At 38.7% G+C, this 24,255-nt stretch overlaps 1 protein-coding gene across 2 annotated transcripts in view; it reads left to right on the top strand.

Annotated features, from left to right (window-relative positions):
* Positions 1-24,255, top strand: part of ADCY8 (adenylate cyclase 8) — a 123,261-nt gene that overhangs the window by 11,047 nt on the left and 87,959 nt on the right. For both annotated transcript variants that reach the window (XM_027900121.1, XM_027900120.1), the window contains exon 2: positions 20,290-20,439. In XM_027900121.1, coding sequence (XP_027755922.1) covers positions 20,290-20,439 — 150 coding nt within the window. The remainder of the gene's footprint in view (positions 1-20,289; positions 20,440-24,255) is intronic.

The following is a 24,255-nucleotide window of genomic DNA, read 5'->3' as shown; positions in this document are numbered from 1 at the left end:
TGTAGCCAGGTGGGGTTCAGCCTCTTCTCTCAGGTAACAAGAGACAGGAAAAGAGCAAATGACCTTAAGTCTCCCCAGGAGAGGTTTAAATTGGGTATTAGGAAAAATTTCTTCGTCAAAAGGACTGTGAAGCAGTGAGACAGGTTTCCCAGTGAAGTATTCGAGTCACCATCTGTGAAGGGATTTAAAAGACATGTAGATGTGGCACTTAGTGACAGGTTTAGTTGTGGACTTGGTCGCGCTGAGTTATAGGTTGGACTTGATGATCTTAGAGATCTTTTCCAATCTAAGCTATTCTATTATTATATATATTAACCTATTCTTGAAGCATTAAGGGAGCAGTACACCCCAAAATGGTTGGAGAGATTTATAGTAGATTCCTCCAAGATCTGAACGTCCTTGAGAGTAGCCAGTGAAAATTCTTCTTTGAGACTGAGGCAGATTTTGAGGCATATGAGTGTTGACCAAGGACATTACTGTAAAAATTTCTTGACATTTCCAAAATGTAACCAAATGCCACTCTGACTGATGCTTTGACAGTTTCCATGTTCTCCCCAATCCTGAGAGTAATGGCAGCTTGTTGACAATAATAGGAAGAGAAGAATTTATTACATGTATTTCATTTGTGCTAATGTAATTGCTTTTGTCTGCTGTGTTCCATTAGTCACCTGAGAGGCTGTAAGAAATGACAGAAGTACACATGAAGTGTTCTCATTTTATATGTGATAGTACAGGATGATAGGGCCTCCAGTAATCTTCTTGTAATCTTAATAGCTCTTCATGCTTAGAAATTACTTTTCCAATGACTTACTACTTTCTTTCCTGTAAAAATTTACTTGTATCTAGTTATTCTTAAGGCTTAGTTATGCACATTTTCTCATGACAGCCACTCTGCTATTACTGCATAGTAGAATATCTAGCATAAGTATTCTGTTACTTCAAATCCCATCAACAATCAAAAAAATAATTTCTAAAAGCTTTAAGGACAGAAGTCTCAGAGGTAATGTGACTTTAATAGGGAGTATAAAATAATGCATCTTAATATTACGCCAATTATTTCAAAGTCAAGAAAAACTCTCATTTGCATAAAGATGGGTATAGGTTTAAGTTCTTTGATGGCCTGTGACCTATAAACTTAGTGCAAAGATTGCTAAGGTGGCTGTTCCTTTCCTCTTCAAGCAGTTACAGAACTTCTGATGTCCAGATTGCTACCAGAATGTGCTACCTACTTTAATAAATTTACAAATGGTCTATCCAAGTATATTTATTAAAGAACCCTTCTGATTATACATAAGAAGGAAGACTATTTGAGGTCACTTCTGGCTTTCCTCTGCAACACAAAGCTTCTGTAATTTAACTTGGCCTAGTTGATTTTTTTTAAAATATGAAAACAACCAATGTATGTAACAAAATCAAATAATATCCCATATTTAAATTTCTAAAGTTTCAGACCAATTCATAGCTTTACATATATTTTTATTATATTAATACAAACACTCTGCAAAGGCAATGCTGTGAAATTTCATGTTTTATTCCATTTTTTATAGCTTGCTTTCAGGTTCAGTAATTACATTTGCAAGTCAAAATAATATTTACTATGTTCCTAAAGTTTGTGTATATTTAAAGACGGTTTAGAGGTGCAATTTAAAAATTGCACCATTAAGAGATGTTTTTTTCTAATTACTATCATTAAAAACTTAAACTATAATCTGGAAATCAAACTGTCATACACTGGCTAACAGCAATATAGATTCAGCTATTGCAGATTTTAAAAGAACTTTGAAAGGTGTTTAATCAAAGCTTAGTGTCCTTTATCATATAATGGCAATTCCAGGAATCTCAGACAAGAAAAAGGAAAATGCTAGAGCAGCCTACAAGTAAGGAAATTATTAAAAATCCAAACCATAAACACATGTACGTACAGAGAAAACCCCTAAATTTTCTCAAAGACTTCATATGAAACCTGTTGTCTCCAAAACATGGAAAGGATAGTTGGTCATGGAAATTATTCCAGGATAGTCATTTGGTCTAAAGCCCATTTTTAAAAGTGATTGAGGAACTTAAATGTACAGCAAGGTAGCAAGGGAGATTTTTCAACACTCCACAAGCTAAGGGAGTGCTTAAATCACTGTAATGGTTTTAAGAGTATCTTGTGGAACTCACTATTTCCCCGCAAACTCAAATAGTCTTATGTGCAGGCAACACAAAACTGGGAGGAGTGACTGGTGCTCTGGGGCCTCGGTGGGCTGGGAAAATGGGCTGACAGGAATGTCATGGAATTGTAGACTCATAGTATTGTTAAAGTTGGGAAAGACTTCCAAGATCATCTGTCCAACTGTTAACCCAGCACCACTGTTTTCACCACTAAACCACGACCCCAAGTGCCACATCCACAGACCTTTTCAACAGTTGGATGGTGACTCCAGCACTTCCCTATTTCAATGCCTGATCACCCTTTCAGTACAGAAATCTTTCCAAATAAATTATCGAAATCTCCTCTGGAAGAACTTCAGGCCATTTCTTCTTGTCCTGTCACTTACAATATGGGAGAAGAGACCAAACCTCCCTGATACATATATATATATATATATATATATATATATATATATATATATATATATATATATATATATATATATATATAAGGCCTACCTTGAGCCTCTTCTTGTCTAGGTTAAACACCCCCAGCTCCCTCAGCTGCTCCTCATAAGACTTGTGCTCCAGACCCCTCCCCAGCTCTGTTCAGCAAAAGGGGAGCACAACATTCTGTATCTAGAAGGGAATCACCCCCTGCACCAGTACAGACTGGCAGCTGACCAGCTGGAAAGCAGCTCTGCAGAGAAGGCCCTGGGGGACCTGATGGACACCAAACTGACCATGAACCAGCAGTGGGAAGACCAACAGCCTCAGGCAGAACATTCTCATCAGGTTGAGGAAGGCAATCTTTCCTCCCTGTTCAGTCCTAGTGAAACACATCTGGAGTTCTATGCCCAGTGCTGGACTACCCAGTACAGAAGAAATGTGGACATACTGGAGTGAGGCCAGAGAAGGCTTATGAAGGGCTGCCAAATGAGGAGAGGCTCAGAGAGCTGGGACTGTAAAGGCTGGAGATGGGAAGGTATGGGGAGTGTGTGGGGTTGTAATCTGATAATTATGTATAAATATATTGCTGGGGGTAGTAAAGACAGAGGCAAACTCTTCTCAGCAGTGCCCAGGGACAGTTGCTTAGGATCTTGTCCAGGATATTTCCCAGGATGAAGACTTTACAGCATCTCTAGGAAATCTGTTGTTGTTCTCATTCACCCTGACAGTAAAAAAGGTATTTTTATGTTTAAGTGGAACTTACTATGTTTCAGTTCAAAGCAACTTGCTTTGGGTGATCCTGCTTTGAGGAAGTAGATTTGAATATATGATCTCCAGAAGTCCTTTCCAAACTCATTTATTCTGTGATTCTGTGATGGCAGTACATGTATTGTTTCAAGTATGCAGATATGAAGATCTGGTGAGGATCTAGAGGGCAGAACTAACATCTCCAAATCTAGCCTGAACATGATCCCATGGTCATGTGCAAGAAACAGCTCCTGTGATCACAGTGTGAGACTTGCTTTAGTATATATGTCATGCCTTCTGCACACACTTCAGTCCATTCTAGCCTCAGGTCCTGGGAGGGACTTAGTTGCAGGCCTGTATCACAAAATCATACAAACATTTAGATTGCCAAGGACACTTCAGGTCCTCAAGTCCAACCATAAACACAACGCTACCAAGTTCACTCCATGTCATCATCAGACCTGGCACATCACTTCTTCATGAGAGTTGTTCTTTGGCCTCATCACCATTATAGGGTCCAAAGCTCAAAGCAGCAGCCTTGCTTTCCCCACTCCCATCTGGTGACATCAGGCCCTCCCAGAGCACAAGCTTATGGCAAACATCAGGCACATGCACGCTCCATGCTTCCTTTGGGGAACAATTTTGCCTCCACCTCCTGGATCTCTGTGGTCTGTGCGATATTACAGGTGGGAGAGGCTGCAGGATATCAGTAATACATGTCCTTTCTTTCCACCAGCAAAAAGATCTCCTCTACCAGTACCAACCATTTAGATTCAGATGGTCATATTGCTACACGGGTGTTTGAAGATACCTGATATACCTGTGTGGGTACTGTGGTCTCTCTCTGGGTTTCTCAGCAGTCTTACCTGCCAAGGAAAGCTGGTGGCATCTTTACTCTTAGACAGTTTGTCTAACAATGCTAGAACAATATCTTGAGCAACTAACACTATCCTTCTTCCAAAAAACCCATAAACTAACCTTTACCCAACAAAGCACTGATGATCTTTAAACATACTGTTTTCAGTCTCAGTGGATCCTGCTTATTTTCACTACTCTATCTGTAAGATAAGGGTTGTTCTAGAGAAAAGGAAGCTGAAGGGGCAGCTGTGATAGCCTTCAAACAAGGAAGGAGTTGCTACAGAGAGGAAAAAATCAATTGTTCTCTTATTCCATCTAGAGCTACCACGAGATGATGTGTTAACCTATTATAAGGAATAGTTACATTAGACAGTAGGAGAAACCTTGAAACAACAGCCTAATAACAATAACTTCAATAGCCTCATTTTTCCTTGGGAGGCTTTACCCTGAGGTCTGATTAAGCAGTTCAGAGATGCACTTTTTTTAGGAGTGATTTAGGTAATATTCAGGACCTGGAGGATGGGTTAACTGACATATCAAGGTCCTCTCATGCCCTACTTTCTACAGTTAAATTGTACTGGTTCCTTGTTCTGGCTATGATGCCAAGTGTTCCCAGCCCCAATTTCCAAAGAAATAAACCATTTTGTATTTATAATGATTGTGCCACAGGAGCTGATGAATTAGTCTGATCTAGTTTCATGTATGTAACCTGAAATGCCACAGCTTCAGATGTTTATATTTGTGGTTTGCTTAGGATGTGTTGGATCAACCATTAGCCAATAATATCAGTGATAGTGTAAGAAAATGACAGAATCTTATTGTCTCTTCCAAGAGGCTAACAACTGGTAAAAGGACTGTGTTGCCAATAGAGTCCTTTTGGAGATGAAGAAGTAGAAAAGAGTGAATCTATTGAATAAGTAGGGGCTGTTTTAGCCCAGTGAAAAGTATTTTTCAAGTCATTGTCTGCGTATTTTTTTTGACCCCCAATCTTCCTCCTCTTATGTCATAAACACAGTCTGATTTGTTTTATTTTCATATACATATGTAATACAAATTCATTCAGAGGAGCATTATTATTGTAGATTTTGTTCATTATATTAAGTTGTAGTGCATATGCCACCGAATTACAAAGAATAAGAATTTTCCTGGTAGTTCCTGCTCTAAGAAAATATATAAGTACCTGTGTACATTGAAAGATGTGTCTCTGAAATCTTTGGGACTGCAGTTGACTTTAGAAGTATTCTTAGAGATATGGTGCACATGAAAATAATAGAAACAATACAGAAATACATAAGTAAATGTAGAGATTTGTTCATGCTTGCAGAGTAGCTGGATCATCATTAAGAGGTGGAAGCATCCTAGTTCTAACTTTGTATCTGTAACCACCCTAAATGTGAAGGCTTATGGAATAGCTCTTCTCTTGCAAAGTTTCTCCTTGTGTAAAAGCCAGAGTGGGTCCAGTGGGTGTTTTCTGTTACTGGAGTAGCAGATTCCCTAGGGCTGAGCATCCCACTCTGATGGAAAGGAGGGAATAGGCTTTTACCTTAGAACAGACACCAAATATTTCCTTCTTTCTTTGATAAAGGCCTTCACAGAGCACAATTGTAGATCAGGGAACCTGGTGGTTAATGTTCTCTTCAAGGGCAATAAGCTCTGACCTTGCCAGGATATTTTAATGAAGTATTTAATGTTTTGAAGGGCAATTCAGTCTTTCAGCAAAATGCTTTCATTTACAGACTAGAAAATCAGTAGCAGCCATTCAGGGAAACTATACAGACAACTTAATGAAATATTTTTAGACAACCACTTCTACTGCTGCCAGATACAGGAGTATCTGAAAGATGAGTACTTTGCAAATTCATGATGGATTTTTTTTTCAAGGTAGAGAATGATATAAAACACACAGAAGAAATACAAGTACCCTTGTCCTTCTTACTGAAAGTCAGGTGGTAGGTAGAGATAGACCATCCTGGGTTTTTTTTATCATTGTAATAATTTTGAAGATGTGCATATTGAAACTTTATGGATTAGGATGCATTTTTTTCCAGGAATGTCTAGACCATCCCATCCAAATCCAGTGGTACTGCTGTGTTCCTGCAAGCCCTGGACTGGACTGGCTCCTGAGCTATGACTTCTCACAACTGCAAGTCCTACAGATCACTGATGTCTTGTGATCCAGAAAGTATTTATTGAATACTTTTGTTTAAAGGTAGCATTCCATAAAACTGTATTGGTTCATGAGATTCATGGTGCTTGTCTCTATACATTGCTCCCCAGTATTTATTTTTTTCTGGTATCATCCTGTGAGGTGTTTAGTCACTCTGTTCTGCTTTTTTTTTTTTAGTAGTATTTTTCTCCTTAAAAATAATAATTGACATGATTTAGAAGCTTTCTCTTTCTCTTAAACTGATTGTGTAAATACCACATAGGGGCATGTCAGAAGGTAAGAAACAAGGCCAGAATGAATTAAAAAGGTTATTTATGATACTGATACACTGTGAGTTTATTGCACAAATATGTTAGGTTTATGATCACATTATGAATAATTGTGCTGACTTTAACAAATGGATGTGAATGTTCATGAGGATGGCAATATGAAGAAGTCATTTGAGCTTGTTCTTGGTTTTCCCCAAAATTTAATATAAGTTACACATATGGTTACTGCACAGTGTCAACCATGAGGTCTCAGCTTAATATCAACAACTACTGTGTTCATAGTGCTAAAGACACAATTTTAATCGCTTTTAGCACCACACTATCCAAACAAAAAGAAAATAACTTGAAAAATGGGGCTTGACTGGGGCCTTATTTTTCTTTAAGAAAAGAAAATATAATTTTTTTTCCAGTTTGAAACATTGGTATGTACCTTGGAAAGGGGGTATCTGACCAATGTTGACTGGTTGAGTGGCAGAAGTTACGCTGTAAGAACTGATTTCATCCTTGTAGAGGAAAAAAAAATTAAAATTGCTATCAAGACATAAGTGATTCCCTAGGATATCTGAAATGCTTTGTTCCACTCGTGTTCTGATATCTAACAAAGCAAGATTGTTGGAGGCAACTGCTTAAAAACCCCTCAGAGCCAGGAGGCATATCTGCACCAAACAGAGTGGGCTCTGGATCGAGCGTTACACTTTAGGAAGTGTCTCACCCTGTCATTAAATGTGACCTTTCTCCTTAAACCTCTTCATAGATTTAACTGTTATTGCTGTCTGGTTTTCAAAAAATGTTAACCAGTTGGAAGATCAGTTTGTAAAACTGATCGTCTTTTGCTTTCTTTTTTGAGGCTCAGAAGTAATGTTCTCTCCACTGCCTGATATTCCTGTAAGAAATTCAATTGGTCAGCTAATTCTAGGCTGAAATTCTGAGATAGTTTTTGTGCAACAAAACACCCTCTCATCAGCCTTGGTATTCATATGCCAGCATGTCCAAAGCCCCACACAATTTCTTTTCAAGCACTGGTCTGCTGAGTTCTCCTAAGAGAGCAATGTTTATATATCCTGACTGCAGCTATATTGATTTAAATTTTAAATCTATGATCTAAATGCTCACTAAGACCAAACACTGCTTTGTCCAAGAAAATTTCCTTTTGAAGACAATGACCTTCTGTGTGAGCAGGTTAAGACTGACCTTGCTCCAAAGTGGCTGCTTTTACACAAAACTGCAAAAATGTGGGCATCATTCATGGCTGTGCATTGGATCAAACCCTCAATGAACTGTACACAGCTGTTGTGATGTAAACCATCTGGGGGGCTTCTCTTGTCAGTTTATGTCCATCAAGTTTTAATAGTCTCCTGCAGCTCTCCCTGGTATCAGCAGGATTCATTATTCAACATCAGAGACAGCAGTTCTGTCGTGTCATTTATTTAATATTCCATGAACAGACCAGTTTCTGTTTCTCGTGATTACACAAGCAGGGAAAACAAAGGCATGGCTTGTATTGTCAGGCAAAGAGAATTTGGCCCATGGTAAATATCAGGGTTTGATATTAATCCCATCCTTGTTTTAAACCAGAGTAAGCCACTGCCTTCAAAGGAATTAGTCCTAGGTCACACCAGTGTTGGTGCAGAATGAATCCTGAGCTATATGTCTCTTCTGCTACAAAGTGTCAGGAGAAGCCTAATCCTTCATTATTTGTCTGGGGTGTATTCTGCCAGCCAAAGGACTAAATCAACTCTTTCCCATAGCACTCTGTACTTCTGATGTCAGTTTGACTTGTTCTAGCTCACCACACTGAGGCATTCACCGTGACTAACAGCAAAACAACACCCACAGGTTTCACAAAGGAAAAATGTTTGTCCTTGCCTAACTCTCTGAGATAAAGTTTTAATCCAGCTGGTCTGGAACGTGGTAACTTCTCATGGCTTTTGTCTGGTACATTTCCATTTGCTCCCATGTCCCTTCCCTATTCTCTGTTCAGGATATCTCCTGATAGTTAAAAAAAAAAAAAAAAAAAGATAAAGCAGACTTAAAGAAAATATCAAGTTACGTTAGATATTAATAAAATTTCTGTTTAACCTTGATCAGTTCAAGTCTTCTGCTGTGCCTAAGTTGTGTTCAGCTCACCTCTGGAGGACAAAGGCTCCTGGACCCTATTACCCAAACCCCAACCATCCTAAAGTTTTTCTTGCAAGTTCATTCCTATCTTTATGGGCTTTTCATTTTCTGTGGTCCCCCAAAATCACATCAGTGCTGTTTCTCAGTGAGGTTAAGAATACTCGAAATTCTGTGTACACTGAAGTCACACTATAACCTACTGCCTTTATTGCCCCTAATATTTTTCTAAAGTAAGGACAGGTTTCATGTTTACAGCCCACCATTAGCATCAGGGATAGCTGAGAAAATGGGTGTTTGGCATTTTTCAAGGGATATTTGAAGGTTTTACTAGGAAGGGAATCTAAAATTGGAATTGTTGAGTTTTACCTTTTCAAGGTTTTCTGGAGATGGCCACAGTCAGCATCAAAATGAGATATCAAGAGAGAAAATAAAGAGAGAGAATATAATTTTTTACTGGAGTTTTCAGGTCACTTTTCAAAAAAAAATTTTAAATGGAAGCAGAGCAGCCATAATGGGAAATTTGGAGAGAGAAGATATTTTCCATATTTTTTCTAGGCTAGATGGTTCTGGGGACTCTAAATTTATTCTTGTCTCATGCATCAATCAGCTGTAGATTCAATGGGCAAACTGTTATTAGTGACACCTGTGCAAAATGGCAGCCATTTACAGGTACAACTGTGGGAAAAAGTCTTGCCATTGGTCTACTGATAATTAAATGTAAAGAGCTTTTGTTTCCAGCACTGTTTTGGCTTTTTTTTTTTTCTTTTTTTTTTTTTTTTTTTTTTTTTTTTTTTTTTTTTTTTTTTTTTTTTTTTTTTTTTTTTTTTTTTTTTTTTTTTTTTTTTTTTTTTGGTGAGTAGTTTAAAGAAAGAACAGCTGCAGAGGGTGGTTTGTTTGTCAGCAGATATCACTGATTAACACACAGAGCTGATTAGTAGAGCTTCCCATCAGAGTAGAAACAGACTTTGAAGGACAAAGGTTGTTTGGTAAAGGACATTCAACACCGTGATATCCCTCACGTATTTTTTTTATTACCAGTATTTTCAGTATTGTTTCAGTTAAACCAATTCACTTTTTAATAGGTATTATTCTCACTCTCACATGGACTGGAGTGGCTTTTGTAAGGTTGTCTATTTCTTGTTAAGAGTCCAAGAGGAAAGGAGGGCAACAAATATGAAGAAAGGGAAGCTTGAGGGGAAGCTGTATGAGGAGCAGCTGAGGGCACTTGATCTGTTCAGCTGTAGAAGAGACTGAGGGGAGATCCCATTGCAGTTACAATTTCCTTGTGAGGGGAAGAGGAGGGGCAGGCACTGATCTGTTCTCCCTGGTGACCACTGACAGGACCCGAGGGAAGAAGGTTTAAGTCTGATATTATAGGAAAAAGTTCTTCCCCTAGAGGGTGGTTGGGCACTGGAACAGGCTTCCCAGAGAAATGGTCACAGCACCAAGCCTTACAGAGTTCAAGAAGTGTTTGGACAATACTGTCAGGCACATAGTGTGACTCTTGGGTTCTGTGCAGGGCCAGGAGTTGGACTCGATGATCTTTGTGGGTTCCTTCCAACTCAGCATATTCTGTGGTTCTCTGATTCTGCAAAGATCATTCTGTTTTGCTATTACAATTTTTTTTCCATTGCAGTACCAAAAGGGAAAAACGTTTGCAGAATCTTGCTTCTCTCTTCCTCCTATGACCACAGCTTGATAATTCAAAGGAAAACACACAAGATCTGGTCTAACATAGCTAGGAAGTAAAACGAAAAGCTTCTTCTGCGCAGTCTGTTGTTAGAGCTTTGTAGAATGCACCGAAGGAGGGTCACCTGCACACAAATCATGACAACTTCCAGTTCCGTTGGAAAGAGACATGGAGTATGTCCTGCAGCTAATTTTTAGGACCTATACATTTCAGCAGATGAAAACAGCAATGAGGATTGTCAGAAAAGATGAACAGCTGTCAGCCCTACAAACATAATTATTGCTCATTCAATTTTGACATCTTTGTATAAGGGTCATTATTCAGAGGAATAAATGCAGCTGTGCAGGACACCACCCCAAACCCACTTAGCAGAAATGCACACTACATAATTATGGTTTCCTTAAAATGTAGTTAAACTCTTTGCAGTGCTGCAAAACAGTTATGATGGTTTTTTTCTTTTCCTATTGTTACTCTTGATCAGCTGCATAATCTGTTAAGGGAACTACCAGGTGTTCTGCTTTGGCTATCTTGCATTGAGTTAGGTAGAACTATTGTGATAATTTGAGGAAAATTTCCAGAAGTGACTTTCACTTTAGACATTCTATTTTTGGTTGTCCATGCTTATCCTAAAACTCAGTGATGCTCTCAGACTTTTCCAGACTAGAAGTCAGCTGTAATTTTTTGTCATTGAGATGATGTCTAATGCCTTGTCCCCAAATACTGGTACATCTCTATTGGCAGACAGTTATTTACAACTAAGATACCCATGCATGAAATGGAAGGGAAAAAAATTAGCATTTGGTAAGGATTACATCAAAAAAACCCCAGGCATTAATTTTGATTCTTGATATTCAAGGATGTTGTGGGTGTACTTCCTCATTACAGATTAATTTCTTTTAAATCTTCAGTTAGATGTTGCAACTTTTATTCTAAGTAATTAATTTCTATAGTGGCTTTAAATGGAATGTGGCTTCTATTGAACATAATTACTTTGGTATTTGTTTTGAACAATAAATATTCATCTTGTAAAGGAGGTCAACTTCTGTACAGAACCATTGAATCATAGACTATTCTGAGTTGGAAGGGATCCACAAGGATTATCGAGGCCCAGCTCCTGGCTCTGCATAGGACCATCCCAAGAACCACACCATGTGCCTCAGTATTGTCCATGTGCCTCAGTATTGTCCAAATGCTTCTTGAACTTTGCCAGGCTTGGTGCTGTGACCACTTCCCTGAGGAGCCTGTTCCAGTGCCCAACCACTCTCTGGGTAAAGAACCTTTTCCTTTTATCCTACCTGAACCTCCCCTGACAGACCTCCAGGCCATTCCCTCAGGTCCTGTCACTGTCACCAGAGAGAAGAGATCAGTGCCTGCCCCTCCTCTTCCCCTCATGAGGAAGCTGTAGACTGCGATGAGGTCTCCCCTGTCTCCTCAAGTGCCCTCAGCTGCTCCTCATAGGGGTTCCTCTCTAGGCCCTTCACTGTCTTTGTAGCCCTCCTTTGGACCTTTTCTAATAGATTTATATCTTATATTTTGGCTCCCAAAACTGCAAGCAGGGCTCAAGGAGAGGTCACACCAGTGTAGAACAGAGTGGGACAATCCCCTTCCCCTCCTGGTTGGCGATGCTTTGCCGGATGCACTCCAGGATACAGTTGGCCCCCCACCTGCCAGGGCACTGCTGACTCATATTCAACTTGCCTTTGGCCTGAACTCCCAGCTCCCTTTTCACAGCTCTGTCCCAGGAGCAGAATCTTGTCTTTATTGAACTTCATACAGTTGGTGATTGCTCAGTCCTGTAACTTGTCCAGGTCTCTCTGCAGGGCCCCACTGCCTTCAAGGGAGTCAACAGCTCCTCCCAGTTTAGTATCAACAGCAATAGAAAAGTGAAGGGAAAATTTTAGAGTCAGACAGAGCTTCATGAGTCTGAAATGTGTAAGTACAGAAAGGGAAACTCCACAGCTGCTCTGCTTTATACTCGCTTTTGGACAGAGAGCTGGGAAACACTATCACTTAATTTCCTAACTTTCCCTGACTTTCCCCAGCCACAGGCTGCTTCCAGCATGTTCTCTGCTGTGGAGGCATTTGTGCTGTGCCTTGTTGCTGGTTTTTGTGTGTTGTTACAGGATCTAGTCCTGATTAGATAGCACAAATAAATTAAAATATTTCTGTAGAACATGTGCTGTGGTTTCGAAGTTACATATATTTGGAGAAAACAGATTCCTGTCTGAGCCTTTTACACTTATAAACACACTAAATGAGGTGATGTTTTTGGACAATAAAATGATGACATTTGGAAGGTTTGGCTTTAGATTTCTCATTTTAATTACCCTGCAGTACAGTTGTCTCTGAGTAGAGAGAGAAGCTACCTAACTAGCACACAGGAAACACTGAATGAAAAGGGTTATTCATGCAAAAAAGATAAGATTGTTCTTTGTAAATGGCAACATTTCAGGTATCTGCAGGTAAGAGCACCTTGTGTGCAAAATGATAACAAAAGTGTGACGTGCTGCTCAGTGAACAGGAAATGTGATTATCAGATTTCATTGCATAGTTCAGGATCATTTCCTAGATGAGGGTCAGACAGTTCAGCAAAGTACCCTATAACCATGGAGAACAGTTACTAAAAAGTGAAGATCATTTACTCATCCCTGCCCACTCTCCTGTATGCATGGGCTATGACCCTGCCACTGACATTGCCCCTGTCATGTCTAGTCACTTTAATATCTGTAAAAAAAACCCAAAAAGACCTAAAAAAGGTTATCCAAAGTCCCAGAATATTTTTTTTAATTAAAATTATTCCTGAACTCTAGATTGTAGACAAACTTGAAGGGATTTAAAGTAGATGGGCTGAAAATTTGGGGCTGCTCAATTACACTAGAAGATGATGTATTTGCTTGACTGTCTCTGTGCATCACTCCAGCCGTGTCAGCCTTATATGTCAGATATGATATGATGATATGATTTTCTTGAAAGATCTCTTGTACCACACCATCTTGCAAAAGTCTTGCCATAGCTGGTAGCTGACTTACCAAATTTTATGGTTTGAGCTACCTTTAAGCATCTTAATCAGACATTCAATTTTCTGTGTTTCTAATAGATTCAGTGAGAAGAAGAAGGAAATCGCTCTTTTTCTAATAGCAAATTGGACTCCTGTTCTTAATATTAAAGATACATATTTTAAAATTATGTCTTGAACCGGAGCAATCCATTTTATGCAAGTGTGTCATTGTTCAGAGGGAAAATGGCGTTTGTTTTCTAAATAATTAGCAGCACAGAAGCAATAGGCATGTTAGGATATTCTGTAATAGGATGGAGAAAACTGTGTGTGAAACCATTAGCTCTCATTGAAAGTAATATAATAATTTCCTTTGGTACACCCTGTGTTTTGACAAGGCAACCTGGCTTGCAGGCTGCAGGTTTCATGCACCTTAAAGGCCAGACTGTGTCCCTAAGTACATAGAGAAGAACTCTCTGAAAGCAGCAAGATCAGTCTTCTTAAAAGGTCTCAGCTCTCCTGGAAGCATAAATAACATCTGAGTTTTTGAAGAACCAGCCAATGTTCCCATAGGAGCTGCACACAGCTGAACCACAAAACTCAGTTCTAAGTACAAAATCAGATGGTGACACTGGCACAAATGGCTGCTTTCACATTTAGCAAATCAAGGGTGGGTGGGGTAAAGCACTGCTCTTAACCATCATAGTCTGGGCTTGACTAAATTTACCATGAATAAACATTATGCTATTCTCCATCCCTGTCTTCTCAGGGGTATGGTGTATTTTTGTCTTTCAGTGAAGTATGTGTATGTAGATCAGATAAAAGAGTAGCACTCACTCCAGCTGTGAGTAGGAGTTAAACAGCTGTTGTATTTATGCACTGGAATGGAGGATTGGGAACAGATGAGCTTTCTGGAAAGTCATGGCATCAGTTTGGGCACCTTTGTGGGCCAGATTGGTTTCCAATAAAAGCTGATGGAGAAACACCCACAAACTAAAACAAACCAGACACCCTCTTACCATGGCCATTGGCATTTAGCAGTCAGACCCAGGAGAAGTCAGAAGGAGCGATTGTGGGGAATAAAAACATGCTTTACAAGGTGATTTAACAATAAGGCAGCAATGATTTCAGTTTAATGATCTGGCAGCAGTGCCAGCTATGGCTGTTCACGTGCTTCCTCTTCCCGTGGAGGCTGTGCTGTGAACTTAATCAGACGACTGCTCTAGATAAGGAAAATCACTGCCAGCGCCAAATGTTTGGTTTTTAAGTTGGCCAAGTTCCCTGATATAATTCACAGTATGGTCCCACAAATAATTGATCTGGCACAACAAAGGGGAAGCTGTACCGAGGGATCAAGGTGGGCAAGAGACAGTGCAGAGAAACAGGTACTTACCAGTTTCTCTGCCAAGAGCTTTGATTCATAAAACCATGCTCTCAGTGGGAGATGGAGGCTTGCTGCAGCCCAGTAGTGAGAGAATGGTAAAGTCTGTGCTGCCAGATGTTCCTCTTCTAGACAAAGTAGAGCATTTCGGTCTTCTCATGCAAATCTCTGTTCATTCCTGGTGATCAGTTCTTACACCAGCATGTTATTTTCCCTTGATTAAACATAAGCAAGAGGGTGATGGAGGAGGGAGACAGGACAGTGGGTTTTCTGAGACATTTTAATTATAAAAAGCACAACCTTGTGGTGAGCTTCTATTTTTAGTTAAACAACTAATGATGAATCAAAACGTTTCTTCAGTCTTAATTATCCAGTAATAATTACTATAGCAACCAGTTGTTTTATGTGGCACGTGCTGAAAACACTCTTGAAGAAGCACAATAGTTTTTTTACTTTTCCAGCTTTCCCAAAACAGACAGGAACTGCTCTACCCTGTTTTGAAGCCAATCCAAAATTAGAAAGCAAAATAGGAAAATAATGAAATAATTTCCGACCAGCTCATTTCAGGAATTAATGAAATTCCAACTCCTTAGGACTGATAGACCCAGAGACCATCCAGCTAGAGAATACATTGAAAACATTTCTTTACTTCTCACATGTGTTTTGGTGACATCAACCCCAGCACTGCTCTGTTTCTATGCAGCAGAACAAAATTACCTGCTGAAGAGGTTAATAATAAGTTTATTTCTGCAGAGCTCACTAGGGTGTCTTTCTGCACTTGAGGCAGTAACAAACAAGTTTAGTGTCCTTCTGGATTTCAGAATTGTTGCTAAACTTTATCAGATTTTTCTCCTCTGCCTGCACTCTGCTTTCCACGTGGATGTATGCTGCTGTTGGCTCAACTTCGTGATTATGATTGCCTGTGGCAATTGTAGTCTTTTAGGGCCAGCTATCAATCCACATATATCCAATCCACTGGGTTTGTTGAATGTTCATAATATTCACTTTTCTTTAGGTTATGGGCTCTTTGGAAGTGCTGAATTTAGTCAATCACTACACACTCCATAAATGTCTATTAATGGGTGGCTTTATGGCTCTATATTCCCTGATGGACAATTGCACATTTCAAAACAAAAGTTCATGGTAAAACTAAAACACAGTTCAATTATGATTTTTGAAGTTTGGAAACTTCTGGCATTTGCAAACACTTTAATTTCTCACCAGTCATTCAGAAACTCACAGGATTCTGTGTAAATTTCAAATGAAGGCCAACTCAATTAGATGCTCTGAATAGCAGAAATGCCCACAAATTGCTGTTATGTCCAGTTCGGTAACTCACCTTTGCTCTTCTGAACTTATTGTTTTCTGAACTACATCCAATTTTGTCTTTAAAAGCTGCCTGTGGCTGCTAACCTACCACTGCACAACGGACTTGGGAGCTACCTCACCATCTTTTCAATGAATTTTCCTTTTTCTGTTCTCTTGCACTGCTATACTTTGCCTACTTTGGTTATAACTTCTTCCTGTGACAAGTAATTTTTAATTGTTCCTTTGAAATCTGGTGGTTCCCAAATCCACTCAAAATGTTAACTTGTTTTCAGTTTTCTTGACAAAGCCCTTTTAATATGAATGGCAGGTAAACATGAAATTATTTAAATCAACATGTATTGTCAAATTTAAACTAAGCTTACTTGTCTGACTTGAATCCCATCCTTTCATACCTTTGGTTTTGGTTAGTTTACACACTGATTTTGCAAAGGGCTCTGAAGTACTTGTATGGAGGACACTTTATAAATGTAAATTTGTTTAACAAGTAAACTAAGTTCTTATTCTCCTTCTGTGAGAAATTAAGAGCAGAGTTTTGGAGTAAGAATTTTAATGTCTGCTTCTTCTTAGGCCCCTCACTTCATAAAGGATGTTGTGGTGCTGGAGTGTTACCAAAGGAGGGCAAAAAAGCTGGTGAAAAGTCTGGAAAACTTGTCCTTTGAGGAGTAGCTATGGGAATTAGGGTTATTTAGTCTGGAGAAGAGAAGGTTCAGGAGGGACCTCGTTGCCTTCCACAACACCTGGAAGGAGGTTGTGGAGGGGTGGGGGTCAGTCTCTTCTGCCATGTCTCAAGCAAAAGGAGGAAGGTTGCATCTGGGAAGGTTTAGATTAGATATTAGGAAAAAAAAGTCCCTGAGGGAGTGGTCAGGCATTGGAATAAGTTGCCCAAGGCAGTGGTGGAGTCACTGTCTCTGGAAGTGGCCAAGAGGCATCTGGATGTGCCACTTGGGGATATGGTTTAGGGGTGATTGTGGGGCTGTGATTCTTGAATGTCTCTTCCAGCCTTGATGATTCTGTGATTCTAAGTATCTCAATAATCTGGTCAAGTTACTTCCTTTAGCTCTGTTCATCCTATTATGTGATTATGTGCAACTGCAGGTTCAGTAGGAACAGTGGTGATCCTTTTACACAGATATTCCCAGGCATTTGATGATGGGTGTCTTCCTTGAATTTAATAAATATTCAAGAAACAGACCTCTTCAGAGACCTATTTAACATCAAAATGTATCATTCATGGCTTTTTAGGATCGTTTGCTGTGTCTACTACTATTGCTTATTTGAGTGCTGTGCAAGATACAAACAGACTTTAAAATGTTATGAAAATATTTTCTTCTTTTCACATTATACCCTAGCTGTCCTACTGTGTGAGCATCGATTATTTTCAGGTGAATGGAAAAGATATGAAACTCTGTACATCCTCTAAAATCAGAGTCTACCCTGGCTTGTAGGCTTGAGAGGTTGTCGAAAATCCTCCAAGACTTCTGGAATTGGCCCCCATAAGCCCTAGGAAACCCTAGGAAAAAGGAATGGCAATGAAGGATTCAAATCAAAGAGCCACAAATTAGTATACCTTGCAACTCATAGTGTTTTACTCTTTGGATTGGTTTCAATCAGAGTAGTATGTGTAAGAAAAGCAGATTCTGCCTCTGCATAAGCTATTGTTTTACCTGTAACATGTTTTCCATTATTCCCTTTGTCCAAATCAAATTATGTGTTCATGAAATCTAATTGAAGGCCAAATTCTAATGCATTTGCTCTAAGGAGATCTGCTGAAGTGAGTGGCAGTAGTTGTGAGTGTTAGCAGAGAGGGGTGACCGAACTGGGCTCATGAGGAAATTGCAACTGAATTTGTGAGCAGAGGAGAGCACCCTGACACTTCTTTCACTTTGGAAATGCACATTTCAGATGTCCTGAAAGGATTTTCTTTTTTTTCATTCTCTGCTCTAGGTTTCCTAGTGTGTGTGAACACCAATTATTGGTCCTTAAAAGTCAGTCCAAAAGGCATGAAAGGCTGACTCCTCCAGCCACCCACAGCTGATTTCAGTTGTCCTGCTGAACAATGTAATTCTGAACTAGTCCTAATCTCACGTCAGCTCATCATACGCCTCCCAGTAGCCTGCACCAGAAAGGAATTATGTCATAGCTGAATTAATTCATTCTCAGATTTATTTTGGAGCAAATGCAGAGAGTGCCTGGGGGAAGCTGGCTGGTCCAGGGCAACCTGTCTCCAGTAAAAGAGGGTAAGGTAGAAAGGGGAAAAGCAGTAAGCACAGAGGTGGAATAGTGATAAACACAGAGTGACTAAAGAGTCTCAAATTCCTCCCTTTCAAAAAGTAAAAGTAAAGGGTTATGTTTTAAGTCAGTAAAATCAAGAATGGTGAGAGGTAAATGAATTGGAAATGGTTAATCACTGTTTATAAGCATGATGTAGCACTCAAAGAAATTATAAAGCTGTCAATTAAAGAAAAAAAAAAAGGAAACATTTTTATCATAACCTGCCTAAATAAATTGTAAAAATCTTTGTTATAGAGTGTCATAGTGATCAAATGTACAATTCACTTAAGAAGGGCATCAGAAAAGTTGTGCAGATGCACACAGTGCAGCTGTAAACTGCAAGATACTGGAAGCCAGGAAGGTGCAAGGATCATGCTAATCCTTCCCTACTTCTCACAAGCCTGGCCTAGACATCTATTACTGGAAAAGGTTCAACAGAACTTCATCTGGAGCCAGGATATGCACTATTGTTTGATCATGGTTTATAAATTGCAAATTAATTCCCTGTAATACAGTAGAACAATACTTCAGATCCAGAAATACGGAAATATATAAAGTTGAAGTTTTTTTTCCAGATGCATTTGGTTTCATATCAGATCTACGTGACTGTGGGGATTGAGACCTGCAGATCTGAGTCAAAGCATCACAGTGAGATTAGAGAGTCTTCTATTAGGACAAACAACACTTGGGTTTTAGGAAGACTGATTATTAGATAATAAGAAAATTCAGTGCCTAGCCCAAAATGTTCTGCAACCACAGATTGCTGGAGTGTTCAAGGCTGTTTTGACAAAACATCACCAAATGATTGCTGTACTCTTGTACACGTTATCTGCTGGTTTATCCTTGCACTCCTACCTGAGCACTCTGTGTTTTCCACTACCAGAGGCAATATCCTGAACAATGAACACCTGATCTGTCTTGGTGTGGTAGCTCTGGTGTTGTTATGATCAGAGCCTGGGTGCCTTGGAAAATCTCAACCAACAGCAAGGATGAGATATTGGATAAAGTGCTGACATTCTATGTCTATCCTGTCTCTAGCGCAGTCAAACATTACCAGTTTCTCACACACTTTCCCAAACAATCCTCACTTCAGTGGTGTTGATGTGTCCTGCCTCCCAAACATGCAGAGCACAGAGAGTTATCAGTGAAAGACAAATAAGCCACTGAAACTTACACTGTCCAAGGATCCACCCCCATCTGGCTCTTTTGAGTTCACATGGAAAAGGAAGAAACTGTGACGCACAGGGAAATAATTTCTACAAGGAAAACGAGTCCAGCTCTTCTGTAGACTTCAGCAAAGAAAAAGTCTGTGTACACAGGCACTGGCTAGGCAAGAATTTGGTTATCCTTTCAGCTTCCCCTGTTGAATGGCTCAGAATTCATATTGTGGAAATTCGTGCTTTGGCATCAGCTGAAAATGAATTTACATGATTTGGTCAATAATAACACAATAGCTAGTATCACTGATATTAATTCTTAGCTAACTGACGTTCTTTGTTTTCCTTAATATGGCTTGCTTCCCAAACTAAGCCATGGAACAAATCACAAAGTTGCTCTTGCAGGAGAGGCAGTGCAAAAACAAATTGTTAATTACATTTGTAATCATTCCTGGCTAGAGCTCTGTGAGTCAGTTTTTGGAAATATCATTTGTGGTTCAACTAGAGTTTAATGCCCCAAATGCTGCATATCTCATCCTCAAGGCAGATAGAATTTTGCAAGTTTGATTCCTCTACTCAAGATCCAAGAGATTCTTTTATGTAAACTTTCCTAACTGCTATTTTTGCAGCCTACAGAGCAGTCATTCTCTCTGTCTCTTTCTTTTTTTAAACAGATATTTTTGCTTCTCCTGTCTAATCAAATCTTATTTGTTGTTCATTGCAGATAGCAGCTCAGGCAGTGTTATTTATGTGTATGAACACTGCAGGAATCTTCATTAGCTACTTGTCAGACAGAGCACAACGTCAAGCCTTCCTGGAGACCAGAAGATGCGTAGAGGCCAGACTGAGACTAGAGACAGAAAACCAGCGACAGGTATTGGAGAAACAATCCTATTTTTGTAATAACTGTTACTGATAATTGGACAAGACCAGGCTTTTGTCTGGGCCTTGCTGACTTCAATGTGATGCCACCTGATTTATGCCAGTTAAGTAGGTTTTATGCTGTTATTTTGCTGGTGTGTATTGCTTGTGAGTTGATTTGACATCCTAAAGATTTCCACTGGGAAACAGGATGAATAGAGAGGGGCTCTTTATTGTCTTTTCCCACAGAAGAGGCCATCAAATGAAACAGCAATTGGCAGGCGATAAAAAAAACAGTTCTCTACACTAGAGGGGTTAAGCTGAGGAACTTTGTGTTTCAGAGTGTTGACGGTAGTAAAACTTGTATTAGTCAAGTGAAGAATATTCAAGAACCATCTGGATGTAATCCTGTGCCATGTGCTCTGGGATGACCCTGCTTGGGCAGGGAGGTTGGACCAGATGATCCACTGTGGTCCCTTCCAGCCTTACTCATCTGTGATTCTGTGAGTCTGTGAAAACCAAGTTCCTGAAAGTGAACCCTGTCTAGGCAGAGAAAACACTGAAGTGTCACCTCTGGCTCACAGAAGAATTTTTGCAGCTGGAGCATCACTATATGCTTTCCCTTTTCTCGAACTCCTTCTGAAAAGATATGATCAACTTTTGGTCACTGTGTGCAATAGTGTACTGGGTCAAGTGAACTTCTGATCTCAACAGGTGTGGTTGTTCTTAGATACATCATCTTTTCTTAATTCAAAAGAAGAGGTATTACATAAAAAGAAGTTTGCTGCTTATTATTTTGTACCAAGAGAGAAACAGTGAGATGTAGCATTTTATACATATTTTGGATTCCCACTGAAATATCAAGAGGTTCACCTACTGTTTAAAATCTTGCATTAAGATCAAAATACAGCCTATATATATATAAATATATATATGTTATGCTGCTATTTCATTCTCAAATGAAGTTAGCTATTCACTTTGCCTTTTTGTATAAATATGTATATTGATTCCCAAATTTATTTAATTCACCCCTTGCAAGTCATACTCTTATACAGAGTTCTAGGAAGAGAAGAAGTATCAGAAGTCTTATTCTAGACTTTATTGACTAATGACTCAGTATGAATGCATAACTGCTGAGTAATGCCAGGTACCTCTGCCAGAACATCTCTGTAGCCGTTGCTGATTGAAGAGGCTTAGAGGGATGTTATCTAGGATGCACTGTTCTCATTTTAACTGTAGGGTCACATTTTTATGCCTTTGGATTCTTTCATAGTGGGATTTTTTCCTTTTTATTCTTTTCTAATCTTTCATAAACTATTATTTCATAATCTTTATTTTTACCATAGTTTTCTAGAGTTCATCATAAAAAAATTTTTAAAACACTAACAAAAGATTCCCTTGTTTCCTTGTTTCACATTATACTGAGGATTTTCCATTAAATTTATTTTATCCTCTCATGGGAAATGAAGTTTGTACAAAGATTTTGAGAAATTTAATTTTGCAGAACTTGTAGTTTCTATTAGGAAAATGAAGACAGATTGTTTCCATTTGGGTGGGAAGTTTTTTTTTTGTTTGTTTGTTTGTTTTTTTTGTTTGTTTGTTTTTGTTTTTGTTTGTTTGTTTGTTTGTTTGGTTTTTTTTTTTTGGGGGGGGGAAGGGGAAAATAGTGATTGGAGCTGAAATTTGGGTTTAATCAATCAATGTTGAACTGTGCATTTTGTCTTGGCCCAGTGCTTTACAAGGCTTCAGGGCTGTAATGTTCCCTGAGGGTAGAACTTCCTGGAGACTTACCTCACCAAAGCTGAGACTCACCTATAAGCAAACAAAGTAGTGTGTCACAAGCATCATATGACTGGAAATGCATCAGGGAAACTGTATTTGGGCCAAGGAAAATGCCCACAGGAGAAAAATAGAGACAACAGGACACCAAATGAAAGATCTCTTCTAAAACTCAATTTAATAGTAAACTAACCCAAAAATTTGGACATGAAACATTTTGAAATATTTCTCATTAATTTTTTTGACATTTGAAACTGTGTTATTATACATACCTATATATATATTATTAACAATAACTTATAACAATGTTAACAAAATATTCCAATACTGGAACATCTTGAGGAATGGAGAAGCGTTTCCTTCAGTCTTCTATTTTTTCCCTTTGCTTCTGCAGCAACTTCTCACTTAAACAATTTTTAAACATATCTGCCTTTAGAAGACTGGCAAGGTCACATTTTAGGTGACTATTTTTTTTTAGCAGCTTGCTCATTCTCACTGGATCAGTACACAGGCAGTAATTCAGCGACACTTAGCATTTTTCTCTCTTGAAGACATATATTTCATAATTCATGGAATCTCTGGTTCACATGAATGTAAAAATCTTATTACCTGTTAATACTTATCCCCTTTTAAAAATCCCCTTTTAAATCCTGATCAAGTAGACTACATTAATTTTATGCCTTTCTAGAAAATAGCTCTAATATATGAAGGGGAGGAAAAGATGGAAAAATAGTGTGCAGGGCAATAGTTGTGGCTTCTGAAAATTTCTAAAAATATGGTTGAGGAGATAAAAATGTGCAGAGAAAATAAAGCAATCATTTTTTTCTGTAATTCTTCCAGACAATAATTCCAGGAATTCCAAATTCTGTTCCACTTTAACTTCTTTCCCCTTCACTTCCCATAATTTGTCTAAACTAAAGGTTTCTTACAGGAGGGTTTAAGTATTTTGTGGCTTTCGGTGGTGGTACTGCTACATTTTATAGTAATTTATTACTTAATTTAAATCTCTTGAGGCTTCTTTCATCCCCACATCCAGCTTCTGCTTCTTAAACTGAAAAAAAAATAGATAATTACAATGGGTAATTGCATTAATATGTCATATATATAGCACATCATATGGGATATGACAGCTTGCCAGATAGGTCCCTTTAGAGTCCAATTTTGTCTTTATTTAAATCAGAAGACCAGTAAAATTAAAGAAAGAAAAAACGATATGAGCTTAAAACTACAACAAGGAGTGATATGCTCATCTACAAGCAACTGATGAATGAGGCTCCAATTTTATATAATCATAGAAGTTATATAAACTCTTCAGATATACTTCTATTCATTACTGTGCATTAATAAAACTAAGAAATCAAGTTTCTGCCCTCCCAAAATGACCCTCTAATTTCTCAATATCCCTTAGATTTATAATCTCTAATCATCTGTCATTCTAATAACTATAAATGCTAGTGCTGTCATGCAGTATTGTGCAATGCCTAAAAGAGTCAGTCGTGGAAAGTCACCCAAATATGAGCCAAGCATTTTATAATCTATGTTTTGGAGACAAGCAAGAGGTACCATCAGAAATACGGAGCTGTAAAAGGAAACAATAATACTGATAAGTAAGGATTTCCGTTTTTTTTAAGAACCCTATAATGAGGATTTGCAGATTTTCTGGAATAGAAATGTAGTTTCTACTGTATCAGCTTCTGTCTGGTGGTGAAAAGCAAGAGATTGTTCTGTATTTCCAGATACATTTCGTACAGTTGTGCTAAGGTATTTTTCAGTGAAAGCAGTTTCATTCATCACTTGTGATCATTGCATAAAGTGCAATGAAAATAGGTGAAACAATGAAAATTCTACTAGGGATGAAAAAATTATTTGTTTTTTTTCATGCTACCCTGAGCTGAAATTTGGACAGTTAGAGGTGGCAGTGTGTTTTCCAGATGTCATTATTTTCCAGCAATCTCTCCCTTTTATGGAGTTTTCAGGGTTCAAGAATTCCTTGCACTATTTCATTATTTCTGTGAAGTCTTCCAGTTTGACATTCAAAGCCATTTTATTT

This window comes from Empidonax traillii, unplaced genomic scaffold (assembly GCF_003031625.1).
Source record: "Empidonax traillii isolate 1590-97213 ecotype Southwest subspecies unplaced genomic scaffold, ASM303162v1 scaffold711:size593479, whole genome shotgun sequence".
NCBI lineage: Eukaryota > Metazoa > Chordata > Aves > Passeriformes > Tyrannidae > Empidonax > Empidonax traillii.
Note: the sequence above shows the minus strand (reverse complement) of the source record. Positions and strands in the feature narration are given on the sequence as shown.